The sequence below is a fragment of the Sprattus sprattus genome (genome assembly GCF_963457725.1).
Source record: "Sprattus sprattus genome assembly, chromosome: 11".
In the NCBI taxonomy this organism is placed as follows: domain Eukaryota; kingdom Metazoa; phylum Chordata; class Actinopteri; order Clupeiformes; family Clupeidae; genus Sprattus; species Sprattus sprattus.
The window spans coordinates 9,510,590-9,524,955 of NC_137909.1; the positions used below are offsets into that span (position 1 = coordinate 9,510,590).

General features: G+C 42.5%; 2 protein-coding genes across 2 annotated transcripts; one reads left to right on the forward strand and one right to left on the reverse strand.

The window, feature by feature from the left end:
- Positions 1-10: 10 nt before the first annotated feature.
- On the forward strand, positions 11-4,126 carry ccdc74b (coiled-coil domain containing 74B; the record flags this gene model as incomplete). Its single annotated transcript, XM_080847716.1, has 7 exons — positions 11-320; positions 998-1,045; positions 1,411-1,522; positions 1,962-2,178; positions 3,065-3,165; positions 3,251-3,307; positions 3,934-4,126. 7 exons carry the CDS (start codon positions 11-13, stop codon positions 4,124-4,126), a joined length of 1,038 nt encoding a protein of 345 aa, XP_080703842.1.
- A 110-nt stretch (positions 4,127-4,236) lies between these two features.
- On the reverse strand, positions 4,237-13,286 carry med15 (mediator complex subunit 15). Its single transcript, XM_080847715.1, has 18 exons — positions 13,198-13,286; positions 12,320-12,407; positions 12,123-12,174; positions 11,993-12,016; positions 11,750-11,896; positions 10,957-11,309; positions 10,353-10,700; positions 10,024-10,092; positions 8,755-8,856; positions 8,056-8,177; positions 7,677-7,810; positions 6,672-6,806; positions 6,520-6,583; positions 6,352-6,418; positions 6,031-6,191; positions 5,662-5,828; positions 5,127-5,225; positions 4,237-5,023 (listed from the first exon to the last, which is right to left on the reverse strand). Exons 1-18 carry the CDS (start codon positions 13,272-13,274, stop codon positions 4,887-4,889), a joined length of 2,346 nt encoding a protein of 781 aa, XP_080703841.1. The 5' UTR covers positions 13,275-13,286; the 3' UTR covers positions 4,237-4,886.
- Between the last annotated feature and the right edge of the window lie 1,080 nt (positions 13,287-14,366).

Genomic DNA, 14,366 nt, shown 5'->3' on the forward strand with positions numbered 1-14,366 from the left:
AGTTTAAGAAATGCTGAACAGCAAGATGCCGCCAAAGGGGAAATGCTCTTCCCGGGTCCGCTTTTCTAGTGCTGTCATGGAATTAGACAGGCTTTGCCAGACAAGATTACCATCATCACCAACTCTGCTTTCTGATAGGCAGCTGGCAAAGTTGAGTTTTCGTGGCAAAGATTCGGGGGTTCAGCGTGGTCCAGCATTCAGCGACACGGAAATGAGAGTGTCATCACTGGAGAGGGATATTCAGTTCTTAATCCAGCAGCACAGCCACACCCTGAAGCAACTTCATGCTGAAATAGACAGTCTTAAACGTCAAAACAAAGGTAAGATACTTACAGATAGTGATGAGATCGTACACCTTCTATAGCCTAATGTTACTTAAAGAGTTTGCTCGTGGGTCTTTGTGTGTGTGTCTATCTGCCATCATTGAATTCTCAATGCTGCGTTTTAATCAGCCTAGGTGAAAGTATGTCAGTGATTGCTGTAGTAGCCTATTGTACGATTGCACTGTTAGAAAGAGAAAATGCCCCTCTAAGCAATCTTAATGTCCCATACATGCTTAATGGCGGATAGTTCCCAAAGTGAACTGAGGATGAGACGGACGCTGAATGAAGTGACACCTTATATTTGCTGGTCACGATGGGTTGCCTGGTGACGAGAAGTTATTGAAGGAGGGAAACCACGGGTGAATGCAGTCAATTGTGTCTGTAAGCCCCCATGTAAGCACTGTGGGTGGCAAAGACTCGTATCACTTTACCTAACAGGCCAGCCTGTTACTCTCTCAGTATGGCTTCAGCTTTCAGATCCATCAGGAGATTTTTTCAATCCAGTTTAAAGAAGCAAAAGGATTATCTTCCTTGGGCCGTGATGAAGCATTAATAGGCATACATGATACTGTTGTTCAGCAAGAGTGCTTTTACAAGAGATTAAATGCTGTTGTGTGTTTTATACACCAAGCCACAATGACATGTCCTCTCTCCTGTTACTAACAACGGGTCAGATCTGCAGCTCAAGCTGATCATGGAGCCCCTGAAGTCATGCAGAAAAGGTAAGTGATGACGCATCCCCCTCACTAGATTTTTTTTTTTTGCATTTTAATCACTGTCCCACAAGTGTGGTACTGGTTACTGCTTCCCCTTCCATATTATGTCACCTAATATGTCTGATGTACTTCTCAGGACGTCATGTGTGGGTAATCTAGAATTTCCCATGTTAAATAGCTGATTACGGTATCAGAATATGACTTAACTGTTGCAGACTTAGCATTTATCTGCTTTGCTTGAGCCCTTTATGTTAAAAGTTGTCAGATATGAAACTTTCTTATATATAGAAAGAAGAATGTTAAGAAGAAACCCCTGTATCCAAATAACAGTGTTCCAGTGTTGTTAGTGCTCATAGACGCCTTCTGTACAGGCTCAAGCCACAGAGGTCCAAGGCCTCGACCAGATGGCCAGAGGTTCCTGCCAGAGAGAGGAATCATCCTGGAGCAAGATCCTGGTCTTCCACAAGACAGGACTGCTATCAGGTACCATGAGGGAACTGTGTGTTATCTAAAGATGGGTGTCTGTTTCTACCTTTAAGGTTGTTTAGGCCAGTGGTTTAGTCCTCCCCACTCTGCATACCCGATTAAGCTAAAAAGACCAGTTTGAGCATTTCTATTACACTTCATTTTGATTAGGTGTGGGAAGCAGAGATAGATAGAAAATATGCAGGACAGCGGGGCTCCAGGACCTTAACTAGAAACCCTATCTCTTACGAAACCTAATCCCAAAGGGAAAACCGTGATAAATGTGTCAAAGGTATATAGGCACAAAGCATGTAAGTTATGAATTTGTCTTAGCATTTTAAACTTTCATCATGACTGCTTAGCTGTTTCCTTAAATACTACATTGTTTGTGGACATACAAATGCATATGCCAATACTTCTGTGTTTCATATTATACCTTCAACCATATCTATGTCAGTTGTGCTGGGAATTCTGCGGTTCCCTCTGGAGGTTCTGAAAGCCCCAACCCATCCAGACATGGAAGCGGTTCAGAGCTGATGGGGGGTCTCCTCACCTCCCTGCAGCCCCTAATGATCCACTGCAGCCCCTCACAGCCCCCACGACCCCCCACCCTGCAGGAATGTGAGGTCATCATACGTCAGCTGTACAATGCCAACAGTCTGCAGTCCCAGGAGGTCAGTGCCACGTCTGTCCAACACTAAGTAAGCCAGATATATATTGTACTTCTGGGGTGAACTTGGTTCAGATGGAAGTTAGAATAGTTGGTGCTAACTGTGACTAAAATGAAAACCAGTGCAAGTCCATCTGAAGGCAGAGCTCAATGTATGTCTGATGGTGATTCAAGTAGGAATCAGCAGTTTTGCTCTTGTCAATGTAGGGGAATGATTTCAGGACACATAATAAACAGATACAAATATGTTTTGTCAGCATATACTTACTTAGATACAATGAACCTGACATGCTTGCTAACAGGTCAAAGGTGATAGTGTCAAAAGTTCAAGCCACTGCTCAGCCCTGCCTCTAGGTGATGGACCATCCTGCAGAATCAACCCCAATGTTACTCACCTACCAGATATGGAGATTCTCCTGAAGTGCTTAATTAGTGGCACTTGTTGTAACTTAACACTGCTACAAGGTAGATCCCTAAAAGCAGAAAGGAAAGACTACATTTATCTACATATAATTTACATTTATAGCACATGGTGCATGTATGATAAAGGTTATTGTTGGAGTAACCTATTGCATTATATATAGGTTACTCCAACAATAACCTTTATCATACATGCACCATGTGCTATTAATGTAGATTATACTTAAGGCCAGATAGATTGTTTACATGGAACTCCCCCTTGACTATAGGGTTGTGGTTATTGTAGTCTTCTCAAGAGGCCTGACTTGTATGCTTCTAAAGAAAAAAAACAATCCTATAAACGCTGCTGGGAGTGCACTGACTTTGGCATGTCATCTTCACTGAATACCAGTGCCGAACAGAACCCATAACTTACTGAGAACTTGTAAGTCATTGTGGTGCACATTTTGTGTTTCGTGTCCTGTTCTCAGATATTGCACATCAAGGCAGTCCTAAGAGATATCATCTTCAGTAGGAAGATCAGCCCAGAAAACTACATCATAACAAAAGCCTACCTTGGCAGCGGTGACAGGTAATGTAAGTACCACCATAGTTTTATTTCCCTGCTGTTAGATCTAAGAAATGAGGAGTTGTCATTTCAACATCTCTTCCAACAGAGCTGGTGACAAAGCAAGGTTTCCAAGTCTACCTCTCCGACAACTCCCAAAGAGAATGTAAGCCATTTCCTTTTAGACAAACAGTTACCAGTCAATTGCTCCCAGCATCCTTGTTACAAATATTTTTCAGGACAAATCAATAACCATTTTGAGTAACCCTAGTGTGCCCCTTTCTGACTTAATTTAAGATTACAATTAATTACAAATACAATCCTATTTTGTACAAATACATTAGTCCCTTCAGGATCTTGTGAGGGTTTGTCATGGCCAAAAAAAACATTTGTGGTAATTCTCCAAGATTTCAGTAAAAATTGTGGTGATTTTAAGTTAAATGAAATCACTGCGAATAATGCCATAATTCCATGACTGTTTTTTCAAAAATTGTAATGTTGGGAAATATGTGTGAATTTGTAAAAGAAATCGCAATGACCTGGAGAGACTGAATTAAAACTGTCAAGTATATACCTCGGATAGACTACATCTAATCTTACATTACTAGTAATCCATAATTATGTGGGCAAACTGGTGTCTGTTGGTAATGTAGGTCTGTAAGTTCCACATGAACAACAAGTGAAACTAATTTTGTGGCATTTTGAATGACACACCAGGGAACATCCAGTTAAATTCCATGTAACACATATTAAATAAAATGAAATTTTCTCTCTCTCCCTCTCGCCGGGTAGCCCAGTTACCCAGGTAAGTTTGGCTAAGAGAGTGATCCTTCCTGCCCTGAGGCAAAGTCAGGGAACCAACATCGCAGAGAGACAGAGAAGAACACAAGCTTTCAGGGGACATCTGAAGAGGACTGTGCACAAAGACAGTGCCCAAAGGGCAACAGCTGCCTTAAAGTACCCATACAACTTCAACACAGGCTGAAGGATGCCTCCGGCTATCATTCATTACAGATTTTATGTATGACTGATAAATTAAACATGAATTAATTAATGATAGTACAAGTGACTGTCAGCAAAAAAAATTAACTGAAGTGAACATATAAGTATTTATTTATGCAAATAAAAAAAGAAAGGAGGAAAACGAATATTTTTTACACTCCAAAGTTTACACAGCAAAATGGACCCAAATAATAATACATATTTTTATCACAATTCCCTTGTGAATCATCTCTTAAGGAACCTGTAGTCCCACTTAGTGCCAGTCATTGCTATTATATATTTAGGGGCTGACTACATGGGAGCACTTTGTGTCAGGTCTAGCAGGCAGTGGAAAGAGATATTCTGTGGGTTTGCATACAAACAGTACGATGTGCACCACCAGCAGAAGGACACTTCTAAGGTGAAACCAAACTCTGTCCTTGTGCAGAATGAAACCGACGCCTGATGTTAGCCGAATGCTAAATGCGGTGGAAATGACTGCCAGCTCTGAGGCCTTAAAGGCTAACCCAGCTCTGACTAGAACATCTTAGAGAAGTTGCAGTGACTGTAGGAATAACGTCCATTTTTAATTAATGATGACATTATGCAGATAAGGATAAAAGTGAGCCTGATGCATTATAACTGTAATCACTCATATCAAGAGGTTTTATGGATGTAGGCCCTGGTGATGTAGTGTGTTCACTGGAGACTGGAGGTGGACTTTCTAAAGCTACAGGGAGACAGGCCGGTAGAGTCTGTTTCTTTCAGGCCACAGGCAGGCAGGCTTGTCTCACACTCTGTGCCCACGTGTTCAGCACTGCGGTAACCGAGTGTTTGTCGGGTAGCTGCAGGAGCTTGGTGGTCATGTTCCTGTGAACCTTCTGCAGAAACGGGTTGGCTCCTGAAGAGACAGAAAGACAAAAGATGATTAAAGAAGCGTAGTGAGTCATAAGTAAGAAGAAGTAAGAACATGCTGGGGGGAGAGAGAGAGTCAGTTCTCGTACCATATTGCTGGCTGTCGTCTGCCCACTGTGGACTCTGATCAGGGTAGTCTGCTGGAATGCTAAGCTGAAGAGGAGGTACACTCGGGAGATTCTTGTCATCTAGGAGGACAGAGGGCATAATTACAACAGGACAAAGACAAATCGCATCACCAAAGACAATTACATTTACAATAGAGACCTAGTGTAAATTGCTCATTTACACTAATTTACAATTAATTAATGAAAGTTCATAGATTTTCAAGACTGAATACTACTTTACATAACAAATAGAAAAAAAGAAGCGCAGGAATGTAACTGCTGTAAGTGCAAGTTAAGCACTAGTTGAAGTGCAAGAAAGGAAGGGAGGTAAGACACCAAAATCTCCATCAAATCAGTAAGAGATACCAACAGATTCAATGCACATGTCATTGTAACACCAATACAAACTAGAGTTCATCTTTTGCCAAGACATCACAAAAAAAGCTTTACATTTGTCTAGGATAACCAGAAACACAAATGTAAAGCAGAGGATGCAGAGCTGTTCAGTAAAACCCACCTAGTTTGCAGATGAGGTGTACTGTTCCATTATTACTGCAGAAGGACGGATCAAGGTTGACCAGGAATTTGGAGTTGAGGCGGGCCACTTCTCCCTGAAGGATATTGGGAATCGTCTGCCGCTCATCATCTTCATGTTTGCGTTTCCTTGCGGGAATTGAGGGCCCTCTATTAAAAAGACACAGGAACACTTGAAAAGACCTTAAAAGCTGTGACAAAAATGCACAAATGCAGGTCTTAGGTGTGAAGTGAAGCATCACTGTCTGTTCAGTAACTTTCCTGATGAATAAATTAATGTTATAGTGTGTAGTATAAAATAGCAAGGAAAGTGTTAGTTTCGTCCATATAATTTCGATTGAAATCTACTTACGTAATTGGTGGGCCGTGAATTGCAGTCATTGCTGGGGCGAATGTACGATAGAGGGAGTGGTTGAACACTGGAGAGCGGATGTTTGCTAGGACAGCATCGAGCAGAGGTTGGCAAAGGTACTGTTTTTTTGTGGTAGGCACTGGAGGAGGGGGAGGGGTTGGCTGGGAAATGAAGAGAGGTAAGTAGAAAAATCATGAGTATGCAAAAACTCCCATAAACACCAGTCCAATATAGAGTTCATAAAAATGTGTGAGAATATTAAGACACTGCATAAAGCAAAAACTAAAAGGTGCAAGTCAGATGTTAGGGTCACTGCCTTACCACAGCCATGTCATTCTTCAGCTTCTCCAAGGCGATTTCACACTTCTGTAATGTCTTAAGAGGACATCTGGAAGATGAAGAACTGGGTAAGATCACTAAAGAAATGCAAGTTCTGCTGTTGCAGTAAAGACACCTACAGCTGCTGAATACAAATGAATTCAGTTTCACCTTGTGTTGGGGTCGGTCAGGATGTTTAACAGGCTCTTCATCTTACTCAGATCCTTCTTGCGGTCTGTGAAAGGGGGACGCAAGAGGCTTTCAGTACAGTTATGACATGCACGGTCCAGAATACAAAAGGAAAGGACACAGAAGAGCCTTACCTTCATTTTTGTCGATTTTGTTGATCATTCGGCGCAGGGGCTCAATGTATTTGGATAGTTGCTTAAGTTTGTCCATGTACAGCTGGTCCTCTGACTGGTTGGCTCCAGCTGGACTCATGACAGAGTGGGGGTTGCCTGCGATCCATGAAATGAAAAAATGAAATACTTCACACAAGATCCCCTTTATTTGCATAGACCAACATCAAAGATTTAGAAGATTGCTAGCAGAAGTAAGAGTGCCTGTGGTTAACTGGACAGGATACAGCTATAGATTTACTTCTCACCCTGCTCTAAAATACAGCCGTGAAAAAAATTAAGCATTACTGACAATTGCTCTGACAATGTTTCCCAACTCTGAGAAGTGCTTTTACAGCAGGACAATGCTCCATGCCACACAGCCAGGCCAGTGAAGGTGTGGAATATCTCGACACGGCCAGCCCAATTTCCAGACCTGAATCCCATTAAAAACCTCTGGAATGTGATCAAGAGAACGATGGATGGTCACAAGCCATCAAACAAAGCCGAGCTGCTTGAATTTTTGCGCCAGGAGTAGCATAAAGTCACCCAACGGCAATGTGAAAGACTGGTAGAGAGCATGCCAAGACACATGAAAGCTGTGATTGTAAATCAAGGTTATTTCACCAAATATTGATTTCTGAACCCTTCCTAAGGTAAAACTAAAAATGAATAAGAACTTGTTTTCTTTGCATTATTCAAGATCTGAAAACTTCTTTTTTTCAAGCATCTTTTTTGCTATTTTGACCAATTGTGATTTTTCTGCAAATAAATGCTCTAAATAACAATATTTGTAGTTGAAATTTGGCAGAAATGTTGTCCGTAGTTTGTAGAATAAAACAAAAATGTTTATTTTATTTTAAGTTTAACACACACCAATAAATAGTAAAACAAGAATAACTGATAATCTTGAAGTGGTCTCTTAATTATTTCTGCGGCTGTATACTTCAGTCTAGGAGGGGTCTAACTTACAGGAGGGATGGGACTTACCTGGGGTGTTGAGGGGTCCAGGAGATGGTACCTGGAGGGGGTAGCTCTGAGGGGTTCGTCCCGGCACAGGGCTTTGGGCAGGCTGGGGAGAGGGACTAGGTCCGAACCCCCCCGGAGAAGGTGCGGGACCAGAACTGCAAAGGATGAAGCAAGACTGAATTAGTGGCATGCTTCTGGTCCAATACTACACTACTAATGAAGAAATAAATCAATTGACAAAAAATAGGAACTCGACAAATTCAACAGAAAGAGACCTATTCTTTTTCATAAAATACAGAAAGAACCTGAAAGTGATGCCACTCCAGTTTATTGTTGTTAGTACGTAAGATCAGTTGTGTCGTGCGTGGCTTTTTGAGTTGCACTAGAGGTTCTTCTTCACCTGACGGAGTTGGGCTGGGAGGACGGGGGCTGTGGTGAGGGCTGGGGCTGAGGGGGCGGTGGCATGGACTGCGGCGTCTGTACCTGGACCGGGGAGGGCGATGACATCATCTGCTGTTGGGGCTGCCGAGGGGGGAGGAAGAGAAGACAGAAGTTCATATATTTTCAAGGGGTTGGCCTTTAACACTCAGAAGGGCCTTGAGCAAGTTGGCAGGAGACTCCAAAGCTGAAACCCTGAGGGACATGATGTGATGAGCTTGTTAATATAACCATACACTCTTCATCTGGGTGTGCCATTAAAACCTACCGACAAACTACTTATTCTGGCAAGAAAACAGTTGCACAATAGCTTACCAGGACGTATATGCCATTGGCATATATACCTCTGCAGGTCTTTCTGGAATTGGGAGTGCTTGTACCAGACCTTTTGTGCTTATTTTATAGTATAGTGTTTAATGTATGCAGAAAACTACCAGACAGCAGACCTAAATCTAAAGTCAGATGTAACTGTTCCTGAGCCCACATGAAACCTTCACATTATTTGGCAATACCTTCACACAGTTTGATTGGGGAAAGGGGAAGGAGATGGTTGAGGGGTGCAGCAGACCTCACTTGAAGGCAGTGGCCTCCCCACATAGTAGGGCCAAGGACATCCCATATGAGCCCTGGCACTATGTCAATGTGCCTGAGCGTAAAGTACCTGTGGCATTTGTGGTCCTCCCATTTGTGCAGGGGCCTGAGGAATGGCTGGGGCCGGAGCGCGGGGTAACCGTGGAATTTGCATTCCAGCACGGGGCATCATCTTGGAGGACGACAAGAGGGGACAACAGACATGTCACGGGCCAAAACAATAAACACAGCGCTGTCAGCATAAATGAGAAGAAAGCCCATGCACGTACGCAGGCATGCACACACACACAAAGCTATGGAAGAATATCACTGCAGGCACAGATGCACACACACACACACACACACACACCCCAGCAAATACAAAATGAATGAATATGGAGAAGGAAAATGCCTCAAGATTATAAATTAGGAAAAACTAAATAAAACAATGATGTTGCTTTTTTTTTTTAGCTCCAGAAAATGTCAGCCAAGGTGGGCATGCATCTTCTAGCTTCACATAGCATGACGAGCGCAACATGAGGATCTCCCTGAGTGCCTCATACTATAGTTCTTCCACAGTGGCAGCAGTACCCAACCATTGCTGGTTTGAAAAGCTGCCCGTATTAGCAATTTTAAGCAGCTTTTAGAATGAAAAGATATCCTTTGGAGGATGTGACAAGTAGCGCTTCTGCAAGTTCACATGAAAGAAAGAAACATCAACTTCACAGTGCATGAAGAGCTTGCAGGCAATGCGACTTTTATAACGCTGCAAAAAGAAAATAATGACAAAATCACATGAAGCAGAGACAATGCCTCTGGGGTGGGGGGATGGGACAGATTCCACACGTCCCTCAGGCTAGGAGAGAACCTCCTCAGCTCCACTCTCGGTGGTCTTTTACTATAGAAGCCAACCAGACGAGACAGGGAGGAGGGATGCGGTGCAGTGTCATGAAACACAGTTTTTATTGTGTGTCAGGGGAGTGGTGTTTTTTTGGCAATGCTTAGATACACTTGTCCTTCCTAGATTTTCCAACACATGAACAGAGAAGAACTTATATTCTAACATATGCCCACGTAAAGGACATGGCCAGACTGCTACGGAGCATTATGTATGTGAACTAAGGACCATCCCTATCTGATGTCACTCTTAACAGATCACACCATATAAGATTTCACTTATAGAATTCCTTTAATGCTTTACCCTTCATCTCTCCTTTGTGAGCCCAACTTGCCAATGGGCCCATTAAAGAACACAGAAACCAGCGCTGGCCTGCTGATCGGCTCACCCGGAGTGCATGCATAGCCTCTGGGAATGTTCTTGATCAGTGCTGACCACATCTGGCAGCTCATGGGGTCTTACCTGACCAGCCAGCTGTGCCTGAGCTTGGGCCTGCTGGACCTGCTGTGCCTGCGCCAACGCTCTGGCCTGCTGTAGTTCACACACACAGACACAGACACAGACACAGACAAGATGCAAGCAGATCAGTTTCTTTGCAAATCGATATACACTGTGAAAGAAAATAGGCAAACACATGCACAAGCGTAAGATTGTTTTAGTTTATATCTTCCCCTTTTTCATCCACACACCTATAGTTTAAACTAAACCTAGTTTGTGAAGAGAGGGACAATCCTAGACTACAAATACAACACTACAATCTTCATCCAGCACAGGTCTAATGTGATGTTTACCTGCATGGCCTGAAGTTTAAGCTGCTGCTGCTGTGCCTGCTGCTGTGCTTGTTGCTGCTGCTGCTGTTGTTGCTGTTGTTGCTGCTGCTGCAGGCTGAGCGTGCTGATAGGCTGGTGCTGCCCTGGAGGCATCTGCCCAGCCAGGGACTGGGGCACCATAGACTGCTGCTGGGCGTGCGGCGGCATTTGGGTTGGCTGTGGCTGCGGCACCTGAGCTTGCTGCTGTTGCTGTTGCACCATGTGCTGGATGGACTGGGCCTGGGCCTGCGCCTGGGCCTGCGCTTGGGCCTGCGCTTGGGCCTGAGCCAGCTGAAGCATCTGCTGCTGCTGGAGTCGGGACTGATGCATCTGCAGAGAAGAATTAGAACATGTAAATTGGTAAATCCGCAATATGAAAAAGAAATTCAGGGAAATGCAAAGTCAGTGAATCTAATTGTGTTGTATTGACTTGAAGCAAACAAAAGTGCATAAGTTTCTATGTAAAACGTAGCCCACTGATAATTCACACACAAGCAGGATTCACCATTCCACCATTCCACATACTAAAGCCTTATCCTTCAACGTTACGGTTTAAACCACTGTAATTGACCCCCAGAGTGCTTGCCTGGTTCTGCTGCTGCTGTTGGTTCTGTGCCTGCTGCTGCTGCTGCTGCTGCTGCTGGTTCTGATGCTGGAGCTGTTGGTTCTGGTGGTGTTGCTGTTGCTGTTGCTGTTGCAGCTGCTGCAGTTTCAGCTGCTGCTGCACCTGGAACTGTTGCTGCTGCTGCAGGGCCGACTGCTGTTGCTGCTGCTGCTGCTGCTGCTGCTGCTGCTGTTGTTGTTGTTGTTGTTGTTGTTGTTGTTGTTGTTGTTGCTGTGCTACCTGAAAGTGCTGAAACTGGATGGACTGCTGCTGCTGCTGTTGTTGTTGCTGCTGCTGCTGAGCCAACTGCTGCATCTGGAGCTGCCCTGGACCCCCTATTGTAGTAATACAGGGTATCGGAGGGGTGGGGTGGTTGGGTTTTTTGGGGGGAGGGGAAAATTGTTAGAAATTGTGCCCTATTTACTGCTGAAAAAGTTTTAGCTTCTCAACAGCAACTTGTCCTTCCTTCTAGAAAGCAATGCCATGTAATGATCCCCTGGACAGACCCCTGAATCTAAAAGACTTTGCCACTGCAGTTATTACCAGGGGTGAGTAACATGCAGTGGGTCATACTGTGTAACGTACTGGCTGTAACGTACATAACAAATTAAACAAATTGAACGCCTCCAGAAATGTTCAATGTGTTATGGACAATATCTAGCTCTGTAGTAAGGTAAGCAGATAAAGCATGCCAACAAGTTGACCAATATCAAACAAACCAATATTATTGAATTAATAACATTAACAGTAACATATCTAACAGGGCCATTCTTACTGGGCTGTTGATTTCCTGCTTGCATTGCATGTTGTCCCATCTGCATCTGACCCATGGCACCCATGGCCATAGGGGCTCCAGTAGGGCGAGGACCCATGCCAATGCCAGGGCCTCCACCCGTCAACGTCTGCAGAGCATTCATAGGGTCTGAAGTAAAACAAAAAGGAAGGGTCTGAAGTCAAACCGGATTTACCATTCCACATGCTAGATTTCCCCATCTTCAAAAAATTTAAATTCTCTTACCTGGGCCACCTTGTTGCTTCTTATCTAAAACACAAAATATTCAAATAAACAATGTTGTTCATTTCACACCCTTGACCACATTCACACCATAAAAATAGATATATTGCATATGTTTGTAAATTATACTTACGAATGTCACGAAAGTGAATTATGAGTCTTGCTACCAGTGACAAATACTCCTCCTATTCATCAACAGATTGAAAAAAAGTTATTTAAAATTCAATATTCATAGAAAAGATGCTGTACATTTTACAGAATTTTTTTTCAGATATCACAAAACAAAAGAACTTTAAAAGTGTTTTTAAAGTAAGGCCATCTTCTACTCACCCTAGTTTTTGCTTTTATGTAAACATGATTCTCCATTTCCTGACTGCTCTTGGTGTGAGGGGTTCCAGCTTTTCTCATGGCATCCTCGCTGCAAAGGATATTAGTGCACAGGATATTTCACAGTTGAAGCTTTAATTTATGTGTTGGTGACGTCTAATGGCAATAATGTAAACAAAATCGTATACTATGGTTGTGCTGACGTCTGAAAAGTTTAGCGTAAGCCTACATGAAGTTGAACTAACAAGTAATTGCATGGTTTCAAAAACAGTTGACGTAAAAACAAGTCACTGAGCAACTCGGTAACTTAAGTGTCATTCAGTATGTAAGCTACCTAGGTAGCTACAACTAACCTATGCAGCTAGCGAGGTTAGCTAGGCAGTAGCCATCACAGAGTCTTCAAAAACAACTCATGGTTCAACCATAATGCGGAGAATTTGGGGGTGACAATATAATTTCTCTTCCGTTTTCCAACATTATTCTAGGAATGCATAACGTTGGCCATAACTAATTAACGACAACTATCTGAGCAGCCCACGTAGATAGCTAACTCAGCTAACGTTACAAAGCTAGTTTAAGACTTTTGGCTAAGCATTCATGTTAACAACATTAAAACTTAAAGCATTGCGAATGCAGTGGGGATGATGACTAGCCTTCTAAGCTGTCCACAGGATACACTGTAAGCAGTTTGTGTGTTGCATGTAACCATGCATCCCCTCTTGCCAGAGAAGATGCCTCTCCCGTACAGCACAACAGCCATATCAGGCCTGAAGTTAGCTAGGCTACGGCATGGTAAAGTATGTCTAATAAACATATTAAACGATGGTTAGCTTTCAACCATTGGCTAACGAGCGCTATAACGTAAATCCTTAATGTCTTACATTTGAGCAACAACTTTCTGTCGGAATCCTGGACTCCTCCAATCACTGTCTGCTCCTGGAACATCCATGCCTGACATCGTTTTCAGAATTATGACTAGCTAGACAGCTATCCAAGTTAGCTACCAAACCCGTGCAAACAAATGACTGTAGCACGAGCAAAGATCTACATATAATAGAGGAAACCAGGCCGGCTGCTCTAGTCTGCCATGCGACATCTACATCTATGCCCTTATTTTGACTGACGACAGATGGAACTATCGCAAACCCGAAACGCTAGACTTCCGACAAAGATGTATAATAGTTATAGTAGTGGGAAGGAACAATTAATAATAATATATACATTTACCAATATTCCAATAATTAAATGCAAACCCATGTTTTATTTGCTTTCACAGTTAATACACACATATACATCAGGCAAAGCATTTCAGCAGGGAAAATGACCACTGGGCGAGAAAACTTCATTGTAAATGAAAGAATTGTACAAAAGCAATGAAATACTTCAATGCCAGACATTTTTGGTAAGATTCAGTTGTCTGGATTGATTTGCAAGATGTGCCCATCATGCATAATACTACGTGTATTATTGTTCAACAAAGTCGTGTCAATTAATCTGCTAAATACCTAAACCGTAAACTTTACACAATGAAAAACATGCGATCAAAACTTGTTCAGGTGGAGCTGCTCAAGCCTTGTAGCAAAGAATTTCTAATAGGGGGAGAACTTCCACTCGCAGAACTTCTAGAGGGCGCTCGCGGGGTGGGAGGTATAAGCTTTGGGCCAAAATTCATTCATATAAAAAAAATCTTGGGAATTTTGTATTCTGTTTTCGACATTTTGCACTATAAAAATAAGAATAGCACTGATTTACATTTTTGTAAAGGCTGTTGGTTAGGTTTAAAGACAATACACCCCACAAATGTATTTTTTCCATTTACTCCTATCAGAATGAAACTTTACACAATGAAAGTACCCATGAAAAGTAAAAAAAAAAAAAAAAAAAATTGAGCTATACACTAATCGAATATGCCCAAAATACACCCAAATAGGCTTAATTTTTTCCTTTACTCCTACCACAATAAATCTTTACATAGTAAAAGTATAAATGAAAAGAAACTTTTTTTGTATTACAGGTTTCTTTTCAAATTAATTTGAATATGCACATGAGC